The following is a 24,810-nucleotide window of genomic DNA, read 5'->3' as shown; positions in this document are numbered from 1 at the left end:
AGGTTATGGATTGGAAGGGACAGAGTAGGTGCTGTGACACTGACTTGGATGTTCTTCAATTAATGTTAAGTCAGTGATAGAATGAACACTGTAATCAAGCCACGTGTCATCACCAAGGTATTATTGACTCATTCTCTTTTAGTCTCTCTTTTTTTAGTTCCTTGGGGAGAAAAAGCCAGGTACAAATTACTGAAGTTCTTTTAGTCCTCCATACAAAATATGTTGTGTCTTCCCCCTCCCTCCCCTCCCAAACACACACATATATTCCACGTTTCCTTACCTCCTTCTCTCTTTCTCTTTCCCTCCTCCCTTCCCTCTGTTTTCATCTCTATCCCTCTTTTTCTTATATTCATTTGGATTTCACTGTTTTATCAAAATGGGTATCTGACTGACTCAAACCTGAGGCTGTCATAGCATCTGACCCTGTGAGCCAGTTTATACCCGCTTTCCAGGGTACACAAAGAGAAAGTTGACCCCTTGTGGGGTGAAGTGGAGACAAGCAAGATGAAAGGAACATTTTCTTTACTTTTTTTTTTATGGTAGTCACAGAGAGAGAGAGAGAGAGAGAGAGAGAGAGGCAGAGACACAGGCAGAGGGAGAAGCAGGCTCCGTGCACTAGGAGCCCGACGTGGGACTCGATCCCGGGTCTCCAGGATCACGCCTTGGGCCAAAGGCAGGCGCTAAACCGCTGCACCACCCAGGGATCCCGAACATTTTCTTTAGACTTTAACATTCTGCAGAATGATGAAATACAAAAAAAAAAAAAAAAAAGAATGATGAAATACCTTACCATTTCCTTTCCTGATGATTTGCTTCGCAGACGTCAATGGGACCATCAGTACACTGGCTTATTTTTCTTCCTATTTCTATTTTTTTTTTTTTTACATATCTGAATCTCAACACCTGCATTTACTGCACTGAGAAAATATATCACTTACAGCGTTGTATGAGAGGAGTACCCATTTGTTACTCGTTCATTCTGTTGAGAGGGGGAAAAAAAAACTTTTTCCTCTATCAATTTAGGCTGTGTGATTGGGGGCCTGCAAATTAACTGACAAAGGACAGATTAACAGATTATATGTAATTAATAATTACAGATTATTCATGTAAATGTGAGCACACAAAGTAGTTTCTGATCAGCTAGGTGAAGTTTGTTTATCCTACTAAAAAAGGTCCTTAGTAGGACTTAAAGGAAAAGAATGTGGTGGGAAATTAAGGAGAAAAAAGTGGAAGGCACAGAACCTTTCAGCAAAGTTTTGTTTATGTAATTCCTCATCCCTCTCAGAGAGAGGATTTTGGCAGCTGTATTTTCAGGAGGCTTTGCTTAAACCAGCAAAAGAGGTTTAGATAAGGTTTTTAATGCAGCTGCTGTTGATTCAGATACTTTCACCTTAAAGTCATCTTTATACCACACCGACAGGTATAAATTCAGTTCACTCAATGAATATTTATTCACACCTACTACATGGTTCCTACTACATTGGTTGTCATTATTTTAGATGCTAGGGACACAACAGAGGAAAAAAATGAGAAAAATCCCTGCCCTCACTGAGCTTACATTTTAGTGAGAGTAAGCAACATAAATAAGTAAAATACATAGCATGTTTGATAATGACCAGTGTTAAGGAGAAAAATTAAGCAGGGAAGGGTTCAGAAAGTTACAGTGTAACAGAGCATGCAAGTTTAGACCAATAAGCAAGGGAAGGCTCATTGAGAAGGTGATAATGTGAGTAAAGGCCTGAGGGAGAAGAGATCAAGCTACATATTTGAACCTACAGCATTTTTAGCATTTTATTAATGTTTTAATTTTAACATTAATGTTTATTTTTGTTTTATTTTATTTTAGCATTTAATTAATTAATTAATTAATTAATCCTGGTTGGTAAATTTAACATTTACATACAGAAGCCAATACAGACTGAAAATTAACCAGGCTACCATGTGGGTTTTGAGGTGACCACTCATCTAATGTAATTAAGCACCAGAGGGAAGTAAGCCTTTCGAAGGTGGTTCTTTTACTGTAGGTCCCTTGACAGCGCGGGAACTAAGTGAATCACCACTTGGTTGGTTGGCCTTGTCAATATTGTCCTCCTACGCTGGTTCCTTTTCCAGTACCAGACTTAGATTACTCTGGGCAAGCAACAATAGAGGGATGATTCTAGAAGTATTCCCAACATTGCTTCAAAATGCAGTTGTTTCCCTTAGCAACAACCTAATTCACTAATCTATTGCCATAGAAATAGAATGCAGAATATATAAGCAGTATAATCTTACCTTTTATTTTTTAAAACACTCTTTCCTCCATCCCTAATGTTTTCCATATTTCTAATTTAACACACCTTATCTTATGTTGGCCTGTAGCCCAGCTCTGTTCTACTTTTTTTGGCTATCCCATAGATAATTCTCTGTCTTTATAGACCAGGCCAGTCTCTTCAAACCTGCCTTTCCAATTTATATCTCTATATGGTAGGAATAGAAGGAAAAAATTTTAAACTAAGCAGCAACTACTCTGTGGAATGGTTTTCAATCACTTTGGTCTTATTAAAAGTCCTTTTTATTTTTACTGTGACCATTTTGTTCAACAGGAATCAACTACCATACCCAATAACTAATCTTTTAAAAAAGAATAGTCTTGGGCAGCCCCGATGGCCCAGCGGTTTGGCACCATCTTCAGCCCGGGGTATGATCCTGGAGACCTGGGATCGAGTCCCACGTCAGGCTTCCTGCACTCCTCTGCCTGTGTCTCTGCATCTCTCTTGCTCTGTGTCTGTCATGAATAAATAAATAAAATCTTTAAAAAAGAATAGTCTTTTGATGCTTTAGATTCCAGAGGGGGGAAAAAAAGGTTCCAGAGGGAAACTAAAACTGGAGCAGCCTTATGAAGGTTTATATATTATTCCCCACACTATATATATATATATATATATATATATATATATATATATATATATATCCCTGTGGCAAAACTCCTTTAAACCAAAAATAAACTAATGCTGACTTTCAGTGTTATTTTTGGCACCTGGTTTACTTTTTTAAAAAAAAATGGTTCTCATCAAATTTTCTGTATCCTGATTAATCAGTTAAGCAAATAATTACTGAGCATCTGCAAACTAGATACTGCCAAGACTAGGGGTAGAGCAATTAAAGATAAATCCTAGCTCTCACAAAGCTCAGCGTTCAGACTAGGATGCAGGCTGAGCAAGAGAAGAGGGCAGAAAGCCTTGGAAGCACATCAGACCAGAAAGTAACCCAGCTCTTGAGGGTCAGGTGGATTTTCAGGAAAGCTCCTAGGGCTTGGTTTACCTAGGTAGGAAACACAGCATATGGAACAGCATAGCATGAAGGATCTTGGAAATCTCACTGAGAGATGTGGGAGGAGATTGATGAAAGAGAAGGTTGGACACAGAAGCAATAAAAGAAGCTTCAGGGCATTTATGCCATGCTAAGGAGTTTGGCTTTGATTCTGAAAGTAAAGAGAAACCTTTTAATAAAGCAGAGACAGTGGTACAAATATGGACAACTCACTTTGGAAGTTTGGACTTTGGAAAATTCACTGCTGTCCTAAGAGTGGATAAGGGAACAGGGCACAAGAGAGGAGGGAACAGGAAAGCCAATTAAGAGTCTGTAGAATTAGTACAGAAAAAAAAAAGCATGGAAGACCTGATTCGAGGCAAGAGCAGATACACCTGATAGCATTTGGCAATCAATTTGTTATGGGGAGTTAGAGAAAGGAAAGAATGGAGTCGAAGATGGCCACCAGATGTCTACCAGATATCTGTTTGAGTAAGAGAATGAATGTTCAGTGAATATTGATGACAAACTGTAATACCTTTTTGGAAACAGAAGTAAGAATATTCCTACAACATTGGTAGTGGTAGGAACATAAATCAGGAATCATGAGCTGGGTATAAACCACAGCTCTCGTTTGTTTGACTGCAAAATATATTTCTGATCATTTGTAAATTGAAGCTAATCATAGACCTTCCCTACTATGACACAGGCTTATTGTGACTGTCAAATGAGATAGGTTATGGACAGTTGATTTTTTTTCTTTGAAATTATAAAACATTATAATAATGTAAGGTGGTGGTAGTAGCAGGTTAAGTGTGTAGGTTTCTAGCAAAGATGAGCTCCTTTGGTGATGGTCCCTGCCCTGCCTCCTGCTGTCCTGGGTCTTGGCTGGTAGATTTCCAGCATGTGTGGCACAACATGATGAATGAAGTCTGGGCCATCGGATTTGGCTGTGGAGTCTTAGGCTCTTTCTGGTAGAATTTTGTTTAACCATTTTTACTATCTCTTTGCTGGAGCCCAATTTTATCTTCCAGTCTGAGGAAATTGCTAAATGATTCCTGCTTTTTATTTTTTCACCCTGAAAATGTGCCTGATGTTCTGCTCTGAACTAGGACAGTCTTCAGCCTTGCATTAGACATCTAGAACAGGAGTACTCTTTTGTGTACACTGGGTACGGTGTTGCCAACGTGAAGGTAAGATGCGTCCCTTCTAGAGCTTGGCGTCTGTCCTTAGCCAGGGAAGGGTCCACGCATGATAGGGAGGTCAGTACTCACCCAGTCCTGGCTTGGTATCGGGCATAGTTTTCCCCAGGGGAGTACAACTAATTGCCTTCTATCAATGTTTGGAAACCCATTGGAAACAAACTGAAGCCGGTAATGACAAAACCTTATTTTCCTCATCCTCCTTGGCAATGGTCCCTCAAGTCAAGTGTGTGTGTACCCTGGAGAGTTTGCAAAGTGATCTAATTACTACCTTTCTAGGTAGTTTGTCCTTTTTATGCCTATTTCCTTTTTGATCTTCTGTTTGCTTTTCATTTTGTAATTTCCCTATACCATGTCTGCCTGTGAGTTTAGTTTTATTTTTCCTACTTAGGGCTCAGTTTCCAGATAGTTAATGTTCAGTTCTGTCTCATATCTGCTTGGCCTTTCTTAGAATGTCTTGTCCTTTTCTCCTGCTCTTTGATTTCTTATTTTATAGCTTTATGTTAAGTGTACTTATTTTAAAGTTTTTATTCTTCTATTTTATGAAGTTTGAGATTGATATTTGTCAGATCTGCTAACTCACTGGTGGTGAATTGTTTCCTTATATGTTTTAAAATTATGTGTAGTGAGCTCAATTTCAGTGACGTATTATGAGTAAGAATCCTGCGTAGCCCAGATTAAGGGAGTCTCCCTTTAAAATGTTTTTGCTTTGTTTCTGCTAGCACCCCAAGGATGTCCCAGGCTCAAGACCAATTATGGGTATCATGATAAAAGTAAATTTGAACTAAACCAGCATGAGAGTAGTACTGAAATTATTGAAAGTATTCAGAGTATTCAGAAAGTATTATTTTTGTCCACCCAGAGCTCATTTTAAGACAGATGAGCTCTATTTTTGTTTTGCAGTACAATGGGCTTTCTTCTAATCTGCCCTTTCATCAAGTTACAGTCCTTCAAGGGCCCAGCTCTTCACCTACTATAGACACGAGGCCCCATTTCCTATCCCTTCATGGGCATTAAGACCAAAGTACCAGATAAGGGGTTAACAAACCATAGCCCAAAAACCAAATACAGCCTTCTACTACCGTTAGTAAATGAAGTTTTATTGGAACAAAACCATGCCCATATGTTTATTTATTGACTGAGTTGTTCTCGTGCTATAATGGCAGAGTTGAGTAGTTGCCACAGAGATCATATTGGCCTCCAAATCTGAAATTATTCAATATCTGGAGCTTTAGAGAAAGCACTTGACAACTCCTGCCCAAGATTAACAAGTTTGAAGGCCCAGCCCTCATCCCCACCCCTTGGGGTCTTCAGTTATGATTACCCCTCAAATGGTCCTCTTTCTCTTTATTTCTAGCTCCTGGCGGTTTTCTTTACTTTTTTGTAAGCCCTGCTAGGCATTTATTTATTTTTTTTTAATTTTTATTTATTCATTATAGTCACACACACACAGAGAGAGAGAGAGGCAGAGACACAGGCAGAGGGAGAAGCAGGCTCCATGCACCGGGAGCCCGACGTGGGACTCGATCCCGGGTCTCCAGGATCGCGCCCTGGGCCAAAGGCAGGCGCTAAACTGCTGCGCCACCCAGGGATCCCCCCTGCTAGGCATTTAAAAGTGTGTCTATTTTGGGATTCCTGGGTGGCTCAGTCGGGTTTCCGACTCTTGATTTCAGCTCGGGTCATGATATCAGGGTCGTGAGATCGAGCTCTGCATCAGGCTCCTCACTCAGAGTGGAGCCTGCTTAAGATTCTCTCTCTCCCTCTTCCTGTGCCCCTCCCCTGCCATTCATGCTCTCTCTCTCTCTCTCTTTCTCAGTCCCTCTTTAAAAAAAAGGTATATGTATATTTTTTAAAGATTTTATTTATTTATTCATGAGACAGAGAGAGAGAGAGGAGAGACATAGGCAGAGGGAGAAGCAGGCTCCCTGCAGGGAGCCCGATACAGGATTTGATTCTGAGACCTGGGATCACGACCTGAGCCAAAGGCAGACTCTCAACCACTGAGCCATCCAGGCATTCCTCTAACATCACAAAAAATGGGTGTTTTTAGCAAGAAGCTTTCCAAATACCAAGTCCACTATATTGCCAGTACCAGAACCCACTTTCTGTTTTCTTGGATAATACAGATTGCTGTGTACATAAGATGTATATATGAACCCAGTGGCAACGACAAATCAAAAACCTGCAATAGGTACCCAAATGATAAAGAGAAAGGAATCCAAGCATATCATTAAAGAAAGCCATCAAACAGGGGAAGAGAGCAAAAGAAGAAAGGAACAGAGAACTACAAAAACAACCATAAAACAAATAATAAAATGGTAATAATTCCATGCCTCAATAACTACTCTGAATGTATATGGACTAAATACTCCATGGGACTCCTGGGTGGCTCAGTGGTTGAGCGCGTCTGCCTTCGGCTCAGGGCATGATCCTGGATTTCTGAGATCAAGTCCCATATCGGGCTCCCTGCATGGAGTCTGCTTCTCCCTCTACCTATGTCTCTTGCTCTCCATTTCTGTGTCTCATGAATAAATAAATAAAAATCTTAAAATAAATAAATAAATAAATAAATAAATAAATAAATAAATAAATACTCCAATCAAGAGACATAGGGTGACCAGATTAAAAAATAAATAAACAAAAGCAAGACCCATCTATGTGCTGCCTACCAGAGATTCACTTCAGACCTAAAGACACCTGAAGGTTGAAAATGAGAGGACAGAAGAACATTTACCTTGCAAATTGAAACAAAAAAGAAAGCTGGGATAGCAATATTTATCTCGAGCAAAATAGACGAAAACAGACGACTGAGACAAAAGAGGACACTACATAATGATAAAGAGAACAATCCAACCAGAGGATATAAAGTTGCAAATAGTTATGTACCCAACACTGGAGCACCTAAATACATAAAGCAATTATTAACAGACATAAAGGAAGAAATTGAGAGTAATACAATAATAGTAGGGAAATTTAACTCCCCACTTACATCAATGGATAGATCATCTAGACAAAATCAACAAGGAAACCGTGGCTTTGCATGAGACATTGGACCAAATGGACCTAACACATACTTAGACCATTCCATCCAAAAAGAACAGAATACATTTATTGGAGTGCACATAGAATGTTCTCCAGAATAGATCACATTAGGCCACAAAACAAGCCTCAATAAAATAAAGATTAAAATCTTATCATGCATCTTTTCTGACCACAATGGTATGAAGCTAGAAATAAATTACATGAAAAAAATCTAGAAAGAACACAAATACATGGAGGCTAAATAATACACCACTGAACAATGAATGGGTCAGTCAAAGAGGAAATTTTAAAAATGCATGGAGACAAATAAAAATGAAAATACAATAGTCCAAAATCTTTGGGGATGCAGCAAAAGTTATTCTGAGAAGGAAGATACAGTAATCCAGACCTACCTCAACAAGCAAGAATATCTCAAATAAACAACCTAAACTTACTCTTCAAGGAATTAGGGGAAAAAAAAGAACAAATAAAGCCCAAAGCCAGTATAAAGAGGAAATAATAAATAGAGCAGAAATAAATGAAATAGAGACTTAAAAAAAGAAAACCCAATAGAATACATCATGAAACCAGGAGCTGGTTCTTTGAAAAGATCAACAAAATTGATAAGCCTTTAGCCAGACTCATTAAAAAAAAAAAAAAAACAGAGAGGAGTCCAATAAATAAAATCAGAAATGAAGGAGAAATAACTGACACCACAGAAATACAAAGGATTGATTATAAGAGAATGTTATGAAAAATTATATGCCAACAAATTGGACAACCTTAGAGAAATGAATAAGTTTCTAGAAACATAAAACCTTTGAAAACTGAATCAGGAAGAAATAGACATTTTAAACAGGCTAATTACTAGCAATGACATTGAATTAGTAATCAAAAACTCTCAAAAAACTAAAGTCCAGGACCAGATATTTTCACAGGTGAATTCTGCCAAACATTTAAAGAGAAGGAGAAGGTAATACCTATTCTCAAACTATTCCCGAGAGAGAGAAAGAGAGAAGGAAAGAAAGCTTCCAATTCATTCTATGAGGCAAGCATTACCCTGATACCAAAACCAGATAAGACACACACACGCGCACACACACGCGCACACAAACACACAAATATCTGATGAACAAATTTGGTAGTTTTAGTCTGAGACCAAAAAATAGGCATTTTTGGATGACTCCTCCACGTCTCAGAAAGTCTCTACCAAATATTCTTTAAACCCTTTTTATTTTCATTGGCTTTCCATATTGGATGCTTGATCAGGCTTGGGTTTTAGGGCTGTAGATTTTTCCTTATACATCAAAGATAAAATGTTTCTCCTATTTTTCATTTTTTAATTTAAATATTAGTTAATATACAGAGCAATATTAGTTTCAGGAGTAGAATTCAGTGGTTCGTCACACATACAACACCCAGTGCTCATCACAAGTGCCCTCTTTAATGCCTGTCACCCATCTAGCCCATCTCCCACCCACGTCCTTCCATCAACCTTCAGTTTGTCTGCTTCCCTCTTCTTTACTTACCTCCCCTTTCCCATATGTTCATCGTTTTCTTTCTTAAATTCCACATATGAGTGAGATCATATATACATACACAGACACACACACACCAATAAATACACACCACCACTTTATGTGTTCATCAGTCAATGGACATTTGGATTATGTCCATAGTTAGCTGCTGTTGTTAATGCTGCTATAAACATCATGGTACATGTATACCTTCGAATCTGTATTTCTGTATCCTTTGGGTAAATTGCTCGATTGTAGAGTAGCTTTATTTTTAACTGTTGAGGTACCTCCTTACTGTTGTCCAGAGTGGTCACACCAGTTTGCATTCCTACCAACAGGGCAGAGGGTTCCTCTTTCTCCACATCCTCACCAGTACCTATTGTTTCTTGCGTTGTTAATTTTAGCCATTCTGACAGATGTAAGGTGATATCTCATTGTAGTTTTTTTTTTAAAGGTTTTTATTTATTTATTCATGAGAGAGACAGAGACACAGGCAGAGGGAGAAGCAGGCTCCCATGGGGAACCTGATGCAAGACTTGATCCCAGGACCCTGGGATCACGTCCCAAGCTGATGGCAGACGTTCACCCACTGAGCCACCCAGGCATCCCCTCATTGTAGTTTTGATTTGCATTTCCCTGATGATGAGTGATGTCGAGTATCTTTTCATGTGTCTTTTAGCCATCTGGATGTCTTCTTTGGAAAAATGTCTATTCATGTCTTCTGCCCATTTCCTAAATGAATTATTTGTTTTTTGGGACATTGAGTTTGAGAAGTTCTTTATAGATTTTCGGTACAAACCCTATATCAGATATTTGCAAATACCTTCTCCCATTCCATAAGCTGCCTTACAGTTTTGTTGATTGTTTCCTTTGTGGTGCAGAAGCCTTTAATCTTGAGGAAGTCCCAATAGTTCATTTTTGTTTTTGTTTTCCTTGCCTCTGGTGACATGTCTAGTAAGAGGTTGCTCCCACTGAGGTCAAAGAGATTTCTGCCTATGTTCTCCTCTAGGATTTTGATGGTTTCCTATTTCATATCTAGGTCTTTCATTCATTTTGATTTTTTGTGTATGATGTAAGAAAATGGTTCAATTTCATTCTTCTGCTTATGGCTGTCCAGTTTTCCCCATACCATTAGTTGAAGAGACTGTCTTTCTCCCACTGGATAGTCTTTCCTGCTCTGTTGAAGATTAGTTGACTATGTAGTTTATGGTCCATTCCTGGTTTCTCTAGTCTGTTCCATTGATCTATGTGTCTGTTTCTGTGCCAGTACCATACTGTCTTGATGATTATAACTTTGTTTAGATAGCTTACAATCTGGAATTGTGCTGCCTCCAGTTTTGTTCTAAGAAGGAAGTATATTGCAGTACAGGTCTCCTCAAAAAGCAAGAAAAATCTCAAATATACACCCTAACCTTACACTGAAAGGAGCAGCAAATAAAGACTAAAGCCAGCAGAAGGGAAATTATAATAAAGACAAGATCAGAAATAAATGATATAGAAACAAAAAACAGTAGAATGAATTAACAATACTATTTTTCATTTTCAATGAAAATGACCAATGTTTTTTTGATAATTGAGGGTAAAGGAAGAATAATACTTATTTTATCATTTTCAATGCAGAAGGCCTCGAAAATTTTCTTCTTACCAAAGCCTTTCTGTCAGTGTTTATTCTCTTGGCAGTGTATGAAGTACTTGGACAGTATCAAAAGCTTAGAAACAAAAGAAAGATCAATTAGATGTAATAGATACTGGTAGACATTATTGCTAAGCATACTCATTTCCAGGATCTGTGAAAAATAGGATTTAGTGGACAAAAGAATCCAAGTGGGCTCTGGAAGAAGCACTTTTCTGGATTTAAATACATAGTCCCTACTATGTTTGTAACAATTGTGAAAACATGAACAGATTATTTGCTTTATGTTGAGAGTGTCCAGTTTTTGGCTCTTGAAGCTGCTGCTCAGAGCTTCATCACTTTGTTTTGCTTGTTAAAGGAGTTTGATAAAATTAGGGAAAATGCTCTTGGAAAAAGTTGATGTTTAAAATGTAGAATGCAACTAATGTTTCAATCTTCTGTTCCTCCTTTTTTTCCTTTGTAGTATGACTATGAATATGATGAGAATGGTGACAGAGTCGTTCTAGGGAAAGGCACTTATGGGATCGTCTACGCAGGCCGAGACCTGAGCAACCAAGTCAGAATCGCTATAAAGGAAATCCCAGAGAGAGATAGCAGGTACAGTAATTGTGGCTAATAAAAGCTGTTTTCGGGATCCCTGGGTGGCGCAGCGGTTTAGCACCTGCCTTTGGCCCAGGGCGCCATCCTGGAGACCCGGGATCGAATCCCATGTCAGGCTCCCGGTGCATGGAGCCTGCTTCTCCCTCTGCCTGTGTCTCTGCCTCTCTCTCTCTCTCTCTCTGTGACTATCATAAATAACTAAAAAAAATAAAAATAAAAAAAATAAAAGCTGTTTTCCAGGTATTTGGGGGTTGTGTATGGCATTCTAGACAATGTTTTGCTGATATTCTAATTAATGAAACTCTGTCTGAAAAGACCAGTGTCTTAATCAGCCCCTCTAAGGTTTAGCTGCTGCATCAGTCATTGATTCAGGCACAACCCTCTGGTGGAGAAGGATGACCTCTCAGAGGTGACAAGGACAGGACTTCTAAAGAGTAGAAAAGACAGTGGCCTGGGTGTGTAGAGCTCAGTTATGTCAAAGGATGGTTGATTTATTAGATGGATAGATGGGAAGTAAGCTGGATCAAGAAGTGGTATTTGAACCACAGGTTCCAGTGTCCAGTTTTGTACCTAAGGAGCTTAGAAGTCATCCCTCCATCTTAACAAATGGGAAGCTGACCAAACAAAGACATCAACAGCTCTTCTTGGATCCATTGAAGAAGTGAGGTTGCAGGCCAAGCCACTGCCCCCAAATTTGGAGAGATAGTCATGGCGGGTGTGCACACTTTTGTGAATTTTGCCTCCAGTAGCCCTACCAGACCCTCACAGCGATATTGAAGAAAAATCCCCTTGTGCTTTCGGCAGGGGAAAGGGGGAAGGTAACTATTTTGAAATACACCACAGCTCTGCTCTTCCTAACAAGGCCTGACCTCAGAGAGACTATTTTTATCAGGGCCTAACCTAAGAGGGTATTATCAGAGCCTAACCAGCCTGCAGGAAAGGAAATACCCAACTCCTGTTCACTGTTGCCATCCTATCCCAGCTGAGGGCAGCAGGGGATGGGGGAGAAGGGAGACTCAAAGCATCTGTGAAGCTCCAAGCCCAGTGGCACAGGCCCTCAAAGAGACTGAGACCTAAGCATAAGACTGTGGAATTCTTCCCCTCCTGGAGTTCCTTCTACCTAATACATCATGCCTAACTTTCACCAAAAATTGCAAAGCGTACCAAAAGGCAAAAACCGAGTTTGTAGAGACAGAGCAAGCGTCAGATCCAGATTCAGATGTGGCAGGGTTGTTGGAATTATCAGACTAGGAATTTAGAACAATTTTAATATGCTAAAGGCTCTCATGGGTAAAGTAGAAAGTATACATAAACAAAAGGAGTGTAAGTAGAGATGGAAATCCTAAGAATCTAGAATGCTGGAGATCAAAAACACTAACAAATGAAATGAAGAAGACTTTTGTGGGCAGGACATGGTTCTCTTGATGAGCTTGAGACTATGTCCATAGAAACTTCCAAAACTGGGGCACCCAAGTGACTCAGTTGGTTAAGCATCCAGCTCTTGATTTCATCTCAGGTCATGATCTTAGGGTCGTGAGATTGAGCCCCACGTAGGGCTCCGCACTGGGTATCTGAGATTCTCTCCCTCTCCTCTGCCACTTTGTAATATTAAAAAACTTTCTTAAATGTTCTTATAGATTCTTAACATATTCGTGGAATAGATTTTGAAACAATAGAAAATTTAAGGGCTTAATTAGTATCAAATTACAGCAGCAAACCCACCTATGTTTAAAAACATCCCTTCCTCTCCCGGCAGCAGATGAATTTAAGTAGGTAGTTGGAAGCTGACCACTTTTAAAATCACCTTTGTAACTTAAGTTTATTCAACTGCCATTGTGTGTACACAAAGCACACCAACACCAACAAAGGTACTGTTCTGTAGGGGTGTATCTGGCAGAATGTGGGTTGTTTGAAAACACTTGCATGACAGGTGTTTCTCTTGAACAGCTGGCGCCAGGTGTCTCCTTGTTACCTATAAAGAAGAAGTGAAGTCTGTCGTGTTATTGTCTGATACAATACACAAAGTTATTTTCTTCTATATGCCCTGGAGAGGTTTTCATGTTATGTGTGAAAAGATAGCAGTTAGGAAGGACAATTGCTAAGGTAATAGGATGCGTGTGAATAATGCATGATACAGCATAGACTACCCATGGCCATCTGGAATGAAGCATCATAGCAACAAAAACAGTGGCTTCTGTGTTTCCTTCACACTTTAAAAACACTTTGTTTAAAGAGAATCGGAGTAGATGTGGGAGAGAAGTGGCGTTGGATTCACGATCTGTCTCAACTAGTTAATCTCAGGTTGGCTTCCTCCTCTAACGTTCTATACACAGCTGGACTATTTATTTAGATCAGTTATTCTCTACCCCGCTGCGTATTAGAGCCAACAGGGGAACTTTAAAAAATACTGATGCTCATGCCTTACCTCCCCAAATTCTGGGATGGGTCATAGGCACAAGTTAGTTTTTAAAAAATCCTTTCAGGAGATGAAATGTCCAGCCAAGGCTGGAGACCACTGGTTAGGATGCATGTAGTGGGAATTTGACTCAGAGAAGGTACTCTGGAAACACATATGGATTAATAATTTTTCAAAACTAAATATATATAAGTAACTGATTATTTGTACCATTTCTTCTTTCCATTGTCAGCTCATTGAGAAGAAGATTTTCTTATAATTCACAGAGATAAGTGTTGCTTATTGACTTGAACAAATTGGAATTTCATGCTTATTCAGTGCTTGGCACTTATCCTTTCACTTAGAATTTCTGAGTGTTACTAATCAATTTCATATTGGGGAAAAGTTCTTATTCTTACCTAAGATGAATCCAGACTATTATAACTTTTAAGCTATTCTTTGGTTACATAAAGGAGGGGGCAGGAGTGTGGCATATTTCCTTTTCTAGGATCTTACATTTAAACATTCATAATTGATTTTCAGTAGAGGGTTAGGAGGTAGAAGCCCTCCAACTCGTCATAAACTGGATTAATCACTTGCTTCAGATTATTTAGTCATCTTGATGTCCTAAAGCTGTAGAATAGACTCAGTATTTGCTATTAATTTATTTCATGCATATCAAGAGCAATCTTACTAACTAGTGTTAATAAAGTATTTTAAACTCTATGGAAAAAGTAACTTGCAAATGTCCTGAGAATCATAACCTAAATATCCTACTGGTAACACTATATACTGGTATTTCTTGTGCTGCCTCAGTTAGTTACCAAAATGGAGTTGTCTCTAACTGATATCCTGTTAAGGTTTTCAGTTTAATATCTACCCTTATAGTTCCTAGAGCAGTTCTAAAGAAAAATAAAATGAGTAAATGATCTAAAATACAAGTTAATTTTTCGTTGTTTTTGGGCAGCATTCTGAGTAATATTTTACAGATTATAAAAGTTTGCTTAAATTAAATGATTTTGGATTTTTGTAACCTGCTAATTGCTTTAGCTTTGTAGCTTATCTTGAAAAGCTTCATTAAAATAGTATTATCCAATACTAACCAATTCTAGCATTTGTTATTGGCATTCAAAAAAATCCATTCTGTTTGTATGAATTTGCCATTGTGAAATCTAAGCATCTGTTGTATCTAGCACCGAAGCAAATAATGAGGCATCAGGTTTATAGTTTATATTCTAGTGGTGAGTGCTTTTCATGCCTATAACCTAAATTGTGCAACAGAAAAAAAATTAGGGAATAGTTTTGAGTCTCCAAAACCCTACTATAGATAGCTATACAAGAATCATATTTAGTATGTAATATAATATTAATATTCAAGATTGCTAAGAATCGAGAAGCTGTACAGTACTTCAGATATTCATCAAAAGGGTTGTTCAGTCTGTTCCAAAAATATAAAACACTTTCATTGTATAATCTGATGAAACAACATATATCAAGTGTGGGATTTTAAAGTTTGGCTTAATGCTGGTCTTTCAGCATGGAGGCATGGGTAGAAATGGGTAAAAAAAAATTATGATATAATAGAACCGATGAACCCAGAAAGATGAAGATTTGTGAGGAGCTCAAAGAGACTTAGTTTTCTACAGAAGAGTTGCTGGGCATTTCAGTAAGTTCTGGAATGAAAATGAAAGTGATTTGCAATCTTTATCCTCCTGGGCAAGAGTCTTCTGGAATAGTAGTTATGTTATGGGGCCAGCAGAATAGAAAGTTGTGTTAATATAGACAGTGAGCTATGTGGATGCATTCAGTTTTCCTGGACTAATATCTTAACTCAGTCACTTACTAGCTTTAAGATCTAGGAAGGTTAGTCATCCTCTTGGTGAGTCAATTTCCTCATCTGTAAAATGGGGATCTTAAAAGTAACTTCTCTTGGGGTTATTGTGAGAAGTGAGTTAATATATACAATAGGTTTGGATCAATGCCTGACACATTTCCCTACTCTTATCACTACCACTTCAACTTCACAAAATTTATGTGACAAGAAACAAATGCTTTAGATAATCATATTTTACTTTCTGTAGGGGCATATATTTAGCTGATATTTTCAATTTGTATTGCTTACATTTATACACTAAAATCTGGCTACATAATTGCTTATCAACATTTGTATGTCTTTTAGATACTCTCAGCCTCTACATGAAGAAATAGCATTGCATAAGCATCTGAAGCACAAAAATATTGTCCAGTATCTGGGCTCTTTCAGTGAGAATGGTTTCATCAAAATCTTCATGGAGCAGGTCCCAGGAGGTAAAAGATATTTTTCTTTCTTTAAAAAGTATAAGTTTTTATGGTTTAAAGAGGAGCACAATTGCATGGGATTTACAAGTTTACAGGTCTTAATTAATCTAAGTTAAAAGACAAATTAGGTCTTCATTGCAGCATTATTTGCAATAGTCAAGAAATGGAAACAACCTAAGTGTCCACCATTGGATCAATGGATGTGTTTATCCATTTAAAGATGTGTTTTATATGCACAATGGAATATTATTCATTCATAAAAACAAGAGTGAAGTCTTGCCATTTTCAACAACACAGATGGACTATGAGAGCATTGTGCTAAATGAAATAAGTTATACAGGGAAAGGCAAATATTGTATGGCCTCACTTACATGTGGAATCTAAAAAAAAAAAAAAACCCAAACAAACAAAAAAACCCAAGCTTATAAATAACAGAGAACAGACTGGTGGTTGCCAGAAGCAGGGATAGGAGTGGATAAAATGGGTGAAGAAGGTCAAACGTACAAACTTCCATTTATAAAATAAATGAGTCCTGGAGATACGATGTACAGCATGGTGAATCTAGAGTTAATACTACTGTACGTATATTTGAAAGTTTCTAGGAGAATAGAACTTAAAGGTTATCACCACAAGAAAAGAATTGTTTTTGTAACTGTGTGGTGACAAGTATGAACTAGACTTAGTGTGGTAATCATTTTGCAACGTATATAAATACCAAATGTTGTACGCCTGTAACACAAGGTTATATGTCAATTATCTCAATAAAATTTTTTTACTTAGTCATGTGACATCAGCTTGCAGTTCATTAGTAGACAATACAAGTATGCTGAACCATTTTAGTATCAATAATTGTGACTTAAAGTTAGAGACTGAGTGGCCTTTTATTTTGACTGTATTTGATAATGAGCATCTTCAGAGTGTATGAGAGCCCAGGTGTCTACTACTCTACTTGCTGGGCTACTCCAAACAACCAATAAATGTTAGCTTAAATTAATGTCCCATTATTAACATGCTTTAAAGAACTAATTAAAAGGGAATATAAGGGAAGGGAGAAGAAATGTGTGGGAAATATCAGAAAGGGACACAGAACATAAAGACTCCTAACTCTGGGAAATGAACTAGGGGTGGTGGAGGGGGAGGAGAGTGGGGGGTGGGGGTGAATGGGTGACGGGCACTGAGGGGGACACTTGACGGGATGAGCACTGGGTGTTATTCTGTATGTTGGTAAATTGAACACCAATAAAAATTAATTTATTAAAAAAAATAAAGAACTAATTCAATAAAATTTTATCCACTGTTTCTCCCTACTTTACAGGAAGTCTTTCTGCTCTCCTTCGTTCCAAATGGGGCCCATTGAAGGACAATGAGCAAACAATTGGCTTTTATACAAAGCAAATACTTGAAGGATTAAAATACCTCCATGACAATCAAATAGTCCACCGAGATATAAAGGTAGGATGCAGTAGGATTCATGTTTAAAAGTTCCTTGGTGGGCAGCCCCGGTGGCACAGCGGTTTAGCGCCGCCTGCAGCCCAGGGCGTGATCCTGGAGACCCTGGACTGAGTCCATGTCAGGCTTTCTGCATGGAGCTTGCTTTTCTCTCTGCCTCTCTCTCTCTCTCTGTCTCTATGAATAAATAAATAAAATCTTTAAAAATAAATAAATAAATAAAAGTTTCTTGGTGGGTAACTGTTTTCTTTGCAAAAGCCATACTGTTATGGGTATTAATTAATTTAGAATCGCAAATAAGTAAATCTTGGAAATAGCAAAAATATAAGATACTAACTCCTCACTCTGAGTCAGCTATTGACATTCATGCCTTATCTCTCTTCCTCAAGGAATAGACCTCTTAACCATGTTCAGCCAACAAAGATTAAGCTTCCACTGCACGCCTGGCACTGTTTTAGGTGCTCCAGGTAGGGGGTGGCACAGCAGAACAAAATCGGACAGGAAAGGGTCCCTGCTTCTGAGATGCTCACAAGCTGATTAATCTTTGTATCCTTGCCCAGAGTAGATACTCAGTAAACATTTGCTGCATTGATGGATGAATGATTAGGAGGGAAAAAAAATAAGATTCCCTCTTTTCACAAGTATCATACACTATACACTCGTTGTTTGAACTAAAATTACATAACTTCATTTGATTGTGTTTCAAAAGTGAAAATTCAAAACTAATACATTTCTGACAAAAGCGGGACTGTGGAAAGGAAGTTACTGTTACTATCTCCAAATCAATCCAGATCTCATTTATTTGCCATTGTCCTAAAATATTCCAGGAAAATAAGTAAAACGTCAGAAAATAAAGTTAAAATGATTAGAAAATCATGATAATTTAGTTGAACTTACCTCACACAGATAATCTCTACTGTTTGCAAACCACAGCAAGCTCTAACTAAGCACCTTTTTGAGGTGGCCTGCTTGTGGCCTGCTAACAGATTGTAGATTGAAAATATGTAAACAAAAATGGTTCAATAATTCACGCTTGAGGTTAACTATTAATGAAAAATACAGATATCTTTCTTTTTTTTTAAAGATTTTATTTATTTATTCATGGGAGATACATAGAGAGGTACAGACATAGGCAGAGGGAGAAGCAGTCTCCCGGCGGGGACCCTGATGTGGAACTCGATCCCAGGACCCCAGGATCACGACCTGAACCAAAGGCAGATGTTCAACCACTGAGCTACCAGGTGCCCCGAAGAATACAGATTTTGTGTCCTTGTTTGCTCTAAGGGCACCTTTTCTTATTGAATTTATGAGCCAACAACCAACAGTACTGGAAGAAAGAACATTTTTAATTCAAGCCTTTTGTTCCCTAGGGCGACAACGTGTTGATTAATACCTATAGCGGTGTTCTCAAGATCTCGGACTTCGGGACATCAAAGAGGCTCGCTGGCATAAACCCATGTACTGAAACTTTTACTGGTATGTTTTTGCACTGATGATACAGATCTTTCGTAATTAAAGAAATAATTGCTGTGTTACAGCCTAATGTGAGAGATAAAGTCAGTTTGGGTTCTTACCCAATTAACGTGGGTATGTTTTGATGCTTACTGAAAAATGTTATGCATTTGATCTGGCTCTTTTCTCATCACGTATTTCTATGATTTGCTCAGTCTCCTGCTTAATGCCACTGAGATGTTTTTCTGTTAACTCTCAGTTTGTTATTTGTTTTCCCCTTCATGTCATTAATCCTCTCTTACTTGGCTATAACCACTCTAACGGCTGACAAGACTTAAAAAAAAATTTTTTTTTTTGCCCAACCTCTTTGTGTTCCTTACTCATACCTTAATCACTTCCCATTTGAACTATGAGTTCCTAATCTGTTTACTCCCTGTGGCCTATTTCCTCCTCACAATATAAATAACCGGGGTAGAATTCCATTCAGAAAGAGGAAGTGACTCATCAACTCAGAATTGGGGTGGGGAGGGAGCTTGCCTGAGAAATTAGGCAATCCAGCCACCAAGAAAGTCCTGGGGGAGTGGAGACCAAGTGATTGCCAAAAATATAACAAGAGGAAACCAAGGCTCAGAGAGATTAATGACTGCCTACAGTTACAGGAGGGCATCTGGAACCTCTACTCAGATGTCCACTGGAAGTTCTTATCACTCCACTCTGCTGATTCTCATGAAGTGCTAAATCCTTGTTATTATCATCAGAGAAAGAGTCATTTAGCAAAAAAGGGCAATGAATAATCTGTGATCTTAGATAAAGCAAAATGGCCAGATACTGCCATTTCTGAATTCTGTGAGCTAGGTGGTAGTGCCTCAGTTTTGCAGATTAGGAGATTGAGAAAGAGAAGAGAGATCACAGTTAGAGATCACAACAGTTTGTAAATGATGGAATTTAAGATTTTTAATCTACCCTTCGCTCTTTGCTTTGACCTTTTTGCTTCAGTCCATCTTCCTCTCCATCTTGCTGACGTATCAATTCTGGTAGCCTAGGAGAGAGAGAAATTTTGTAAATTTTCTCCTCAGAACATTCAGTCAGCAACACCTCTGACCCCATTCCTACCCTCACAGCAATGGGTATTTCAGGGCACAGCATTAAACACATTTAAATTGTATTTTTTAACAAAATTAATTCCAACCTACTAGTAACTTTAAATGTCTTTGCATTTCTTTCCTCATGCTCTCTCAATTTGGCAAGAGATGTTTTGATGCTGCCAAGACTCAGTAACTTCTGATGGGAAAAATCCCTACTTTCAGACATTTTATTTCACAAGATGTTGATTTAATGTCTTCTGCTAATCTTAAAGACATGTTTTCTTTTAATCCCCAAAGAAGTTGTAGTAAAGCTGTCCTCCCAGAGCCCTTTGTTTGCATTTCTTACACTGGCCTCACATGAGTAACACGTGTAACTATAATGTACCTGGTCCTTCTCCAGGGCTGGTCAGAAGGGCTTGGAGTGGGCACACCTTGATCTGCTCATGACCATAGGCCTCACAGGTGCTCACTCAACCTCTGATGAACTCACTTGGAAGACATTGACCTGTTTGGTGATTTGGTGGGAGGGAAGACAGCCTCAACCACCATTTATAGAGTACTTACTATTTATCTGATTGTGCTAAGTGCTTTATCACTGAAATTCATCCATCAGCCCCAATTCTTCGGTATCAGCATCCCAGTTTATGATGAGAAATTAAGGTTCAAAGAGTTTGAATAACTTGCCCGAAGTCACAATACTAGTAATAGAGCTACGATTCAAACTAGACTTAACATGTCAAGTGGAATTATCTTTTCCTCAAACCTGTTCCACCCACACTCTTCCCCATCTCAGTTGATAGCCAAAACTTAGAGAGATCCATGGTACTTCTCTCTTCTTACACTCCAGCCAAATCCACAGGGAAGCCTACTGGCTCCACCTTTGGGAGGTGTCCAAAACTGGACCACTCCTCACTGCCTCCACTGCTGCCACCCTCAGCTTTCAACTGCATTACCTCCTATTCTCGCTTCTTCGGCTCTTGCGTCCTACTGTCTACTCTTAACATTGTAACTAGAGTGATCTTTTTTTTTTGTTGTTAAGATTTTATTTATTTATTCATGAGAGAGAGAAAGAGAGGCAGAGACATAGGCAGAGAGAGAAGCAGGCTCCATGCAGGGAGCCCAATGTGAGACTCTATCCCAGGACCCCAGGATCATGCCCTGAGCTGAAGGCAGACGCTTAACTGCTAAGCCACTAAGCCACCCATGCATCCTTAGAGTGATCCTTTTAAAACATAAGTCAAGCCCTGTTACTCTAAGACTTCGACGGCTTTCTGTTTCTTTCAGAATAAACAAATGCCAAAGTCCTAATATGGTGGACAAGGCTCTGACCTGATTCAGAGTCCATTACCTTTTAGATCTCATTTCCTACTCTTCCGTCTTGCTTACTCTGTGTCAGAAACACTGGTCTTCCTGCATTTCCTTCATTATACCAGGCAGGGTCCTGCCTCAAAGGCCTTTACATGTTCTTCCTTCTGCTGGTAACACTGTTCTCCCAGTTATCTGTGTGGCTAGGTCCCTCTCCTTTAAGTTTTAACTCAGATGTCATCTCAGTGAACCTACCATAACTGCCCTATTAACATGGCAGCCCTCCCTGGGCACTCTCAATCCCTTTTCCCTACCTTTTTTTTTTTTTTTTTTGTCATTGATGCATCACTTTCTAACATACATACATATATATATATATATATATATATATATATATATATATATATATTTAAGATTTTATTTATTTATTCATGAGAGACACAGAGAGGGGGATGGGGGGCAGAGACATAGGCAGAGGGAGAAGCAGGCTCCATGCAGGGAGCCAGATGTGGGACTCAATCCCGGGACCCCAGGATCATGCCCTGAGCCAAAGGCAGATGCCCAACCTCTGAGCCACCAGGTGCCCCCTAACATACATATAATTTACTGATTTGTTATGCTATAGCTTAATGTCTGTCTCCCACTGCAAAACATTATAAGCTCCATGAGCACAGGGATTTCTGTTTATTCCACTGCAGTATTCTAAATGCCTGGCCTACAGTAGGCCCTTGATATAAATCTGCTGAATGAATGAGTGGATTAAGTGGGATGTCAGAGTTCATACTTTGAGCCACTAAGTTGGAATGGCTCCATGGGTCATTGCAGTGGCAAAGAAATTCTAAAAGAGATTATTTTTTTAAAGAGATTATTTTAAAATAATTTTTTAAAACTTTGCAGCAAAGACAGATAAAGTATAGATTTTAGAGTCAATACTCGTACTTGTTTTCCTTAGGCTAATGTACAGATTGGCTTGCATCTTCATTATCCATCTCTGTAGATCTCTTTACATAAAATATTATGTCATGTGATTGTCAGATAAAGAGAGCCAATATGAATACATAACTAAGCCTGTTTGGTTTTTTTGGCACTTACTCTGTGGGGGATAATTAAACATAACTGGAGCTCTTTGAAATATTATCTAATGAAGAAAATTGCATAATGTGCTAATTACTTGAATTGTCCAGTTTCTAAAGTTCACTATATTTTAACCAGTTGTAATTTCTACTCAGGTTTTAGTACAACTTAACTCTCATCAATTCTATTTTAGACCCAGATACAAGAAAAAGTGGAAGACTTAAACACCTATTTTCTAAAAGACCACTTGATTTTATTTACATCATAAAAAACCCCACTCATTCACTATAGTTCATCATCTATAAATGAAGAGAAATCATAGCAGTTTTCTCCTAAGGGTAGGTGATTTGAGGAGTGTAGTAACCTTATCCTTGGCCAAGTGAAATGCTTCCCTCCAATAGTGTTACTGATTGAAGCTGAGAGCAGACATGTACAGTCATATATGAACTTGAACATGATCTGTGGCCACATAATGAGAGCTGGAGGATAACCTGGCAAGATGACAATACTTGACAAGAATAATATACTTTTGTTTGGTTTTATGAACAAAAAACAGCCAGTTTTTAGCCTCTGTTGGTGGGTTTCATAGGAACAATTATGCATAGCAGTTTCACCTATAAATCATGGATGAGGTGTTCATAAAAGGTGCCTGTATTTATGAAAAAGTCTGTCAGTTTAGTTATGAATTAGAAAATACTGAAGTAGCTCTTTTAGCAAATGCCTCAGGATTTGAAATAATTGAATATGGCATCTTGGATGAATTCCTGTTTGCTGATTATATCATTTGTATGAGTATATTAGCAGCAGGGGATGTGGCAATAATCTGTTCCTGTTCACACTTCTGACTCATTGTTGGATTTGGGCGAATCAGTCTAAAGGGTATTAGAAGCCAACCCAGACTCCATTCAAGCCACTGAGACAACTACAGTTGAGTGTTTATCTGAGATATGCCAGACTAGAGCTAGAATCAGGCATTCTTGGCTCCCTATTTAATTTTCTTTCCATCATACCATATTCTTCCACTCTTGATTCCATGTAGCCTTTTAAATCTCCTATGTTTCACTGTATTCTTCTTCACGCTGTCTGGTGATTTGTCTGTACTGATGGCTCCTGACCTGTCTTTGATCTGTAAAACCTGTTGTTTAATACCACCTGCCTGTGGACCACAGGCACACAGCATAAGCCATATATATTTGATTTACAGAATAAAGTACACCAAAAATTATTTACATTATTTTAAACAATGGCTCATAATGGCTCAGAATCTTCATACTTTTGTGATTTAGAAATAAGAATCAAAATAGAAGAATTAAGCATTTGATTAAGAAATTGAGAAATATAGATCTAGGAAAAATGGATGATTGACCTAAACTTTTCCCAGAAACATGGAAGTATGCATGATAGGAATCTTCATGTATTTGGAAAACTAACTGCAAAAAATGTGTGTTATATATTCTCTTTTGTTCTTAAATGACTAATTCTTAGAAGTTTCTAAGAGGTCCCGATAAATGATGCATCATTTATACTCTACTATCCAGGAGATGAGAAAGTATCTATTCATGACCAGACCATGTTGGCAAGCTATTCTTACATCCCTGATAAAAACCATTATAACAATTTTCCACTTTTATTAATGACAGAGAAAACTGGAACTCAAGAAAGATGAGATATTAAGACTTGAATCAGGGACGTCTGGGTGGCTCAGAGGTTGAGCACCTGCCTTGGACCCGGGGTGTGACCCCGGGGACCCGGGATCGGGTCCCGCATCGGGCTCCCTGCATGGAGCCTGCTTCTCCCTCCGCCTGTGTCTCTGCCTCTCTCTCTGTGTCTCTCATGAATCAATAAAATCTTTTTAAAAAATTCTTTAAAAAAAATAAGACTTGAATCATGCTTTTAAAGTTTTCTTATTTATGTGGACAATGAAAGCTGTCATTAGATGTTCATCTGTTTTTCTATCTTCTAAAGTGGAAGTGTGTTTGAATTATCCCAGGTACCCTTCAGTACATGGCACCAGAGATCATAGACAAAGGACCACGAGGCTACGGGAAAGCAGCAGACATCTGGTCTTTGGGCTGCACAATCATCGAAATGGCCACAGGGAAACCACCTTTCTATGAACTGGGAGAACCACAAGCAGCTATGTTCAAGGTCATATTTCATATGTCTTAAATGTCCTAAAAACTGTTGGATAAGGTTATTAGATATTCCATGTGTGTATATGATTTTTTTTTAGGCAAAAGGAAAAGAGCCTAGGTAAGTACATTAAGTGTGCTCTCAGAGCTCATTAAAGTTAAGAAGATTCACTACCCTCAAAGTCAGTGCATATGTCTCACACTGAGGATCTCTCTCTGCCTTAGATTTCTCAGCTATAAAGTGAGGTTCTATATAACCTCCTCAAACCGCTTTTCACAATGCATCATAAATAACACACTACTCCATGGAATACGATTTAAGTTCTTTGGGAAACAGTCTGTAAATCTTCCATGGA

The 24,810-nt window shown here is 38.5% G+C and overlaps 1 protein-coding gene across 1 annotated transcript in view; it reads left to right on the top strand.

Moving 5' to 3' along the window:
- MAP3K5 (mitogen-activated protein kinase kinase kinase 5) overlaps positions 1 to 24,810 on the top strand; it is a 198,864-nt gene that overhangs the window by 138,112 nt on the left and 35,942 nt on the right. Inside the window, 5 exon segments of the mRNA XM_055324629.1 lie at positions 11,128 to 11,261; positions 15,839 to 15,966; positions 17,273 to 17,409; positions 18,777 to 18,882; positions 24,313 to 24,470. Coding sequence (XP_055180604.1) covers positions 11,128 to 11,261; positions 15,839 to 15,966; positions 17,273 to 17,409; positions 18,777 to 18,882; positions 24,313 to 24,470 — 663 coding nt within the window.

This window comes from Nyctereutes procyonoides, unplaced genomic scaffold (genome assembly GCF_905146905.1).
Source record: "Nyctereutes procyonoides isolate TBG_1078 unplaced genomic scaffold, NYPRO_anot_genome, whole genome shotgun sequence".
Classification (NCBI taxonomy): Eukaryota; Metazoa; Chordata; class Mammalia; order Carnivora; family Canidae; genus Nyctereutes; species Nyctereutes procyonoides.
Note: the sequence above shows the minus strand (reverse complement) of the source record. Positions and strands in the feature narration are given on the sequence as shown.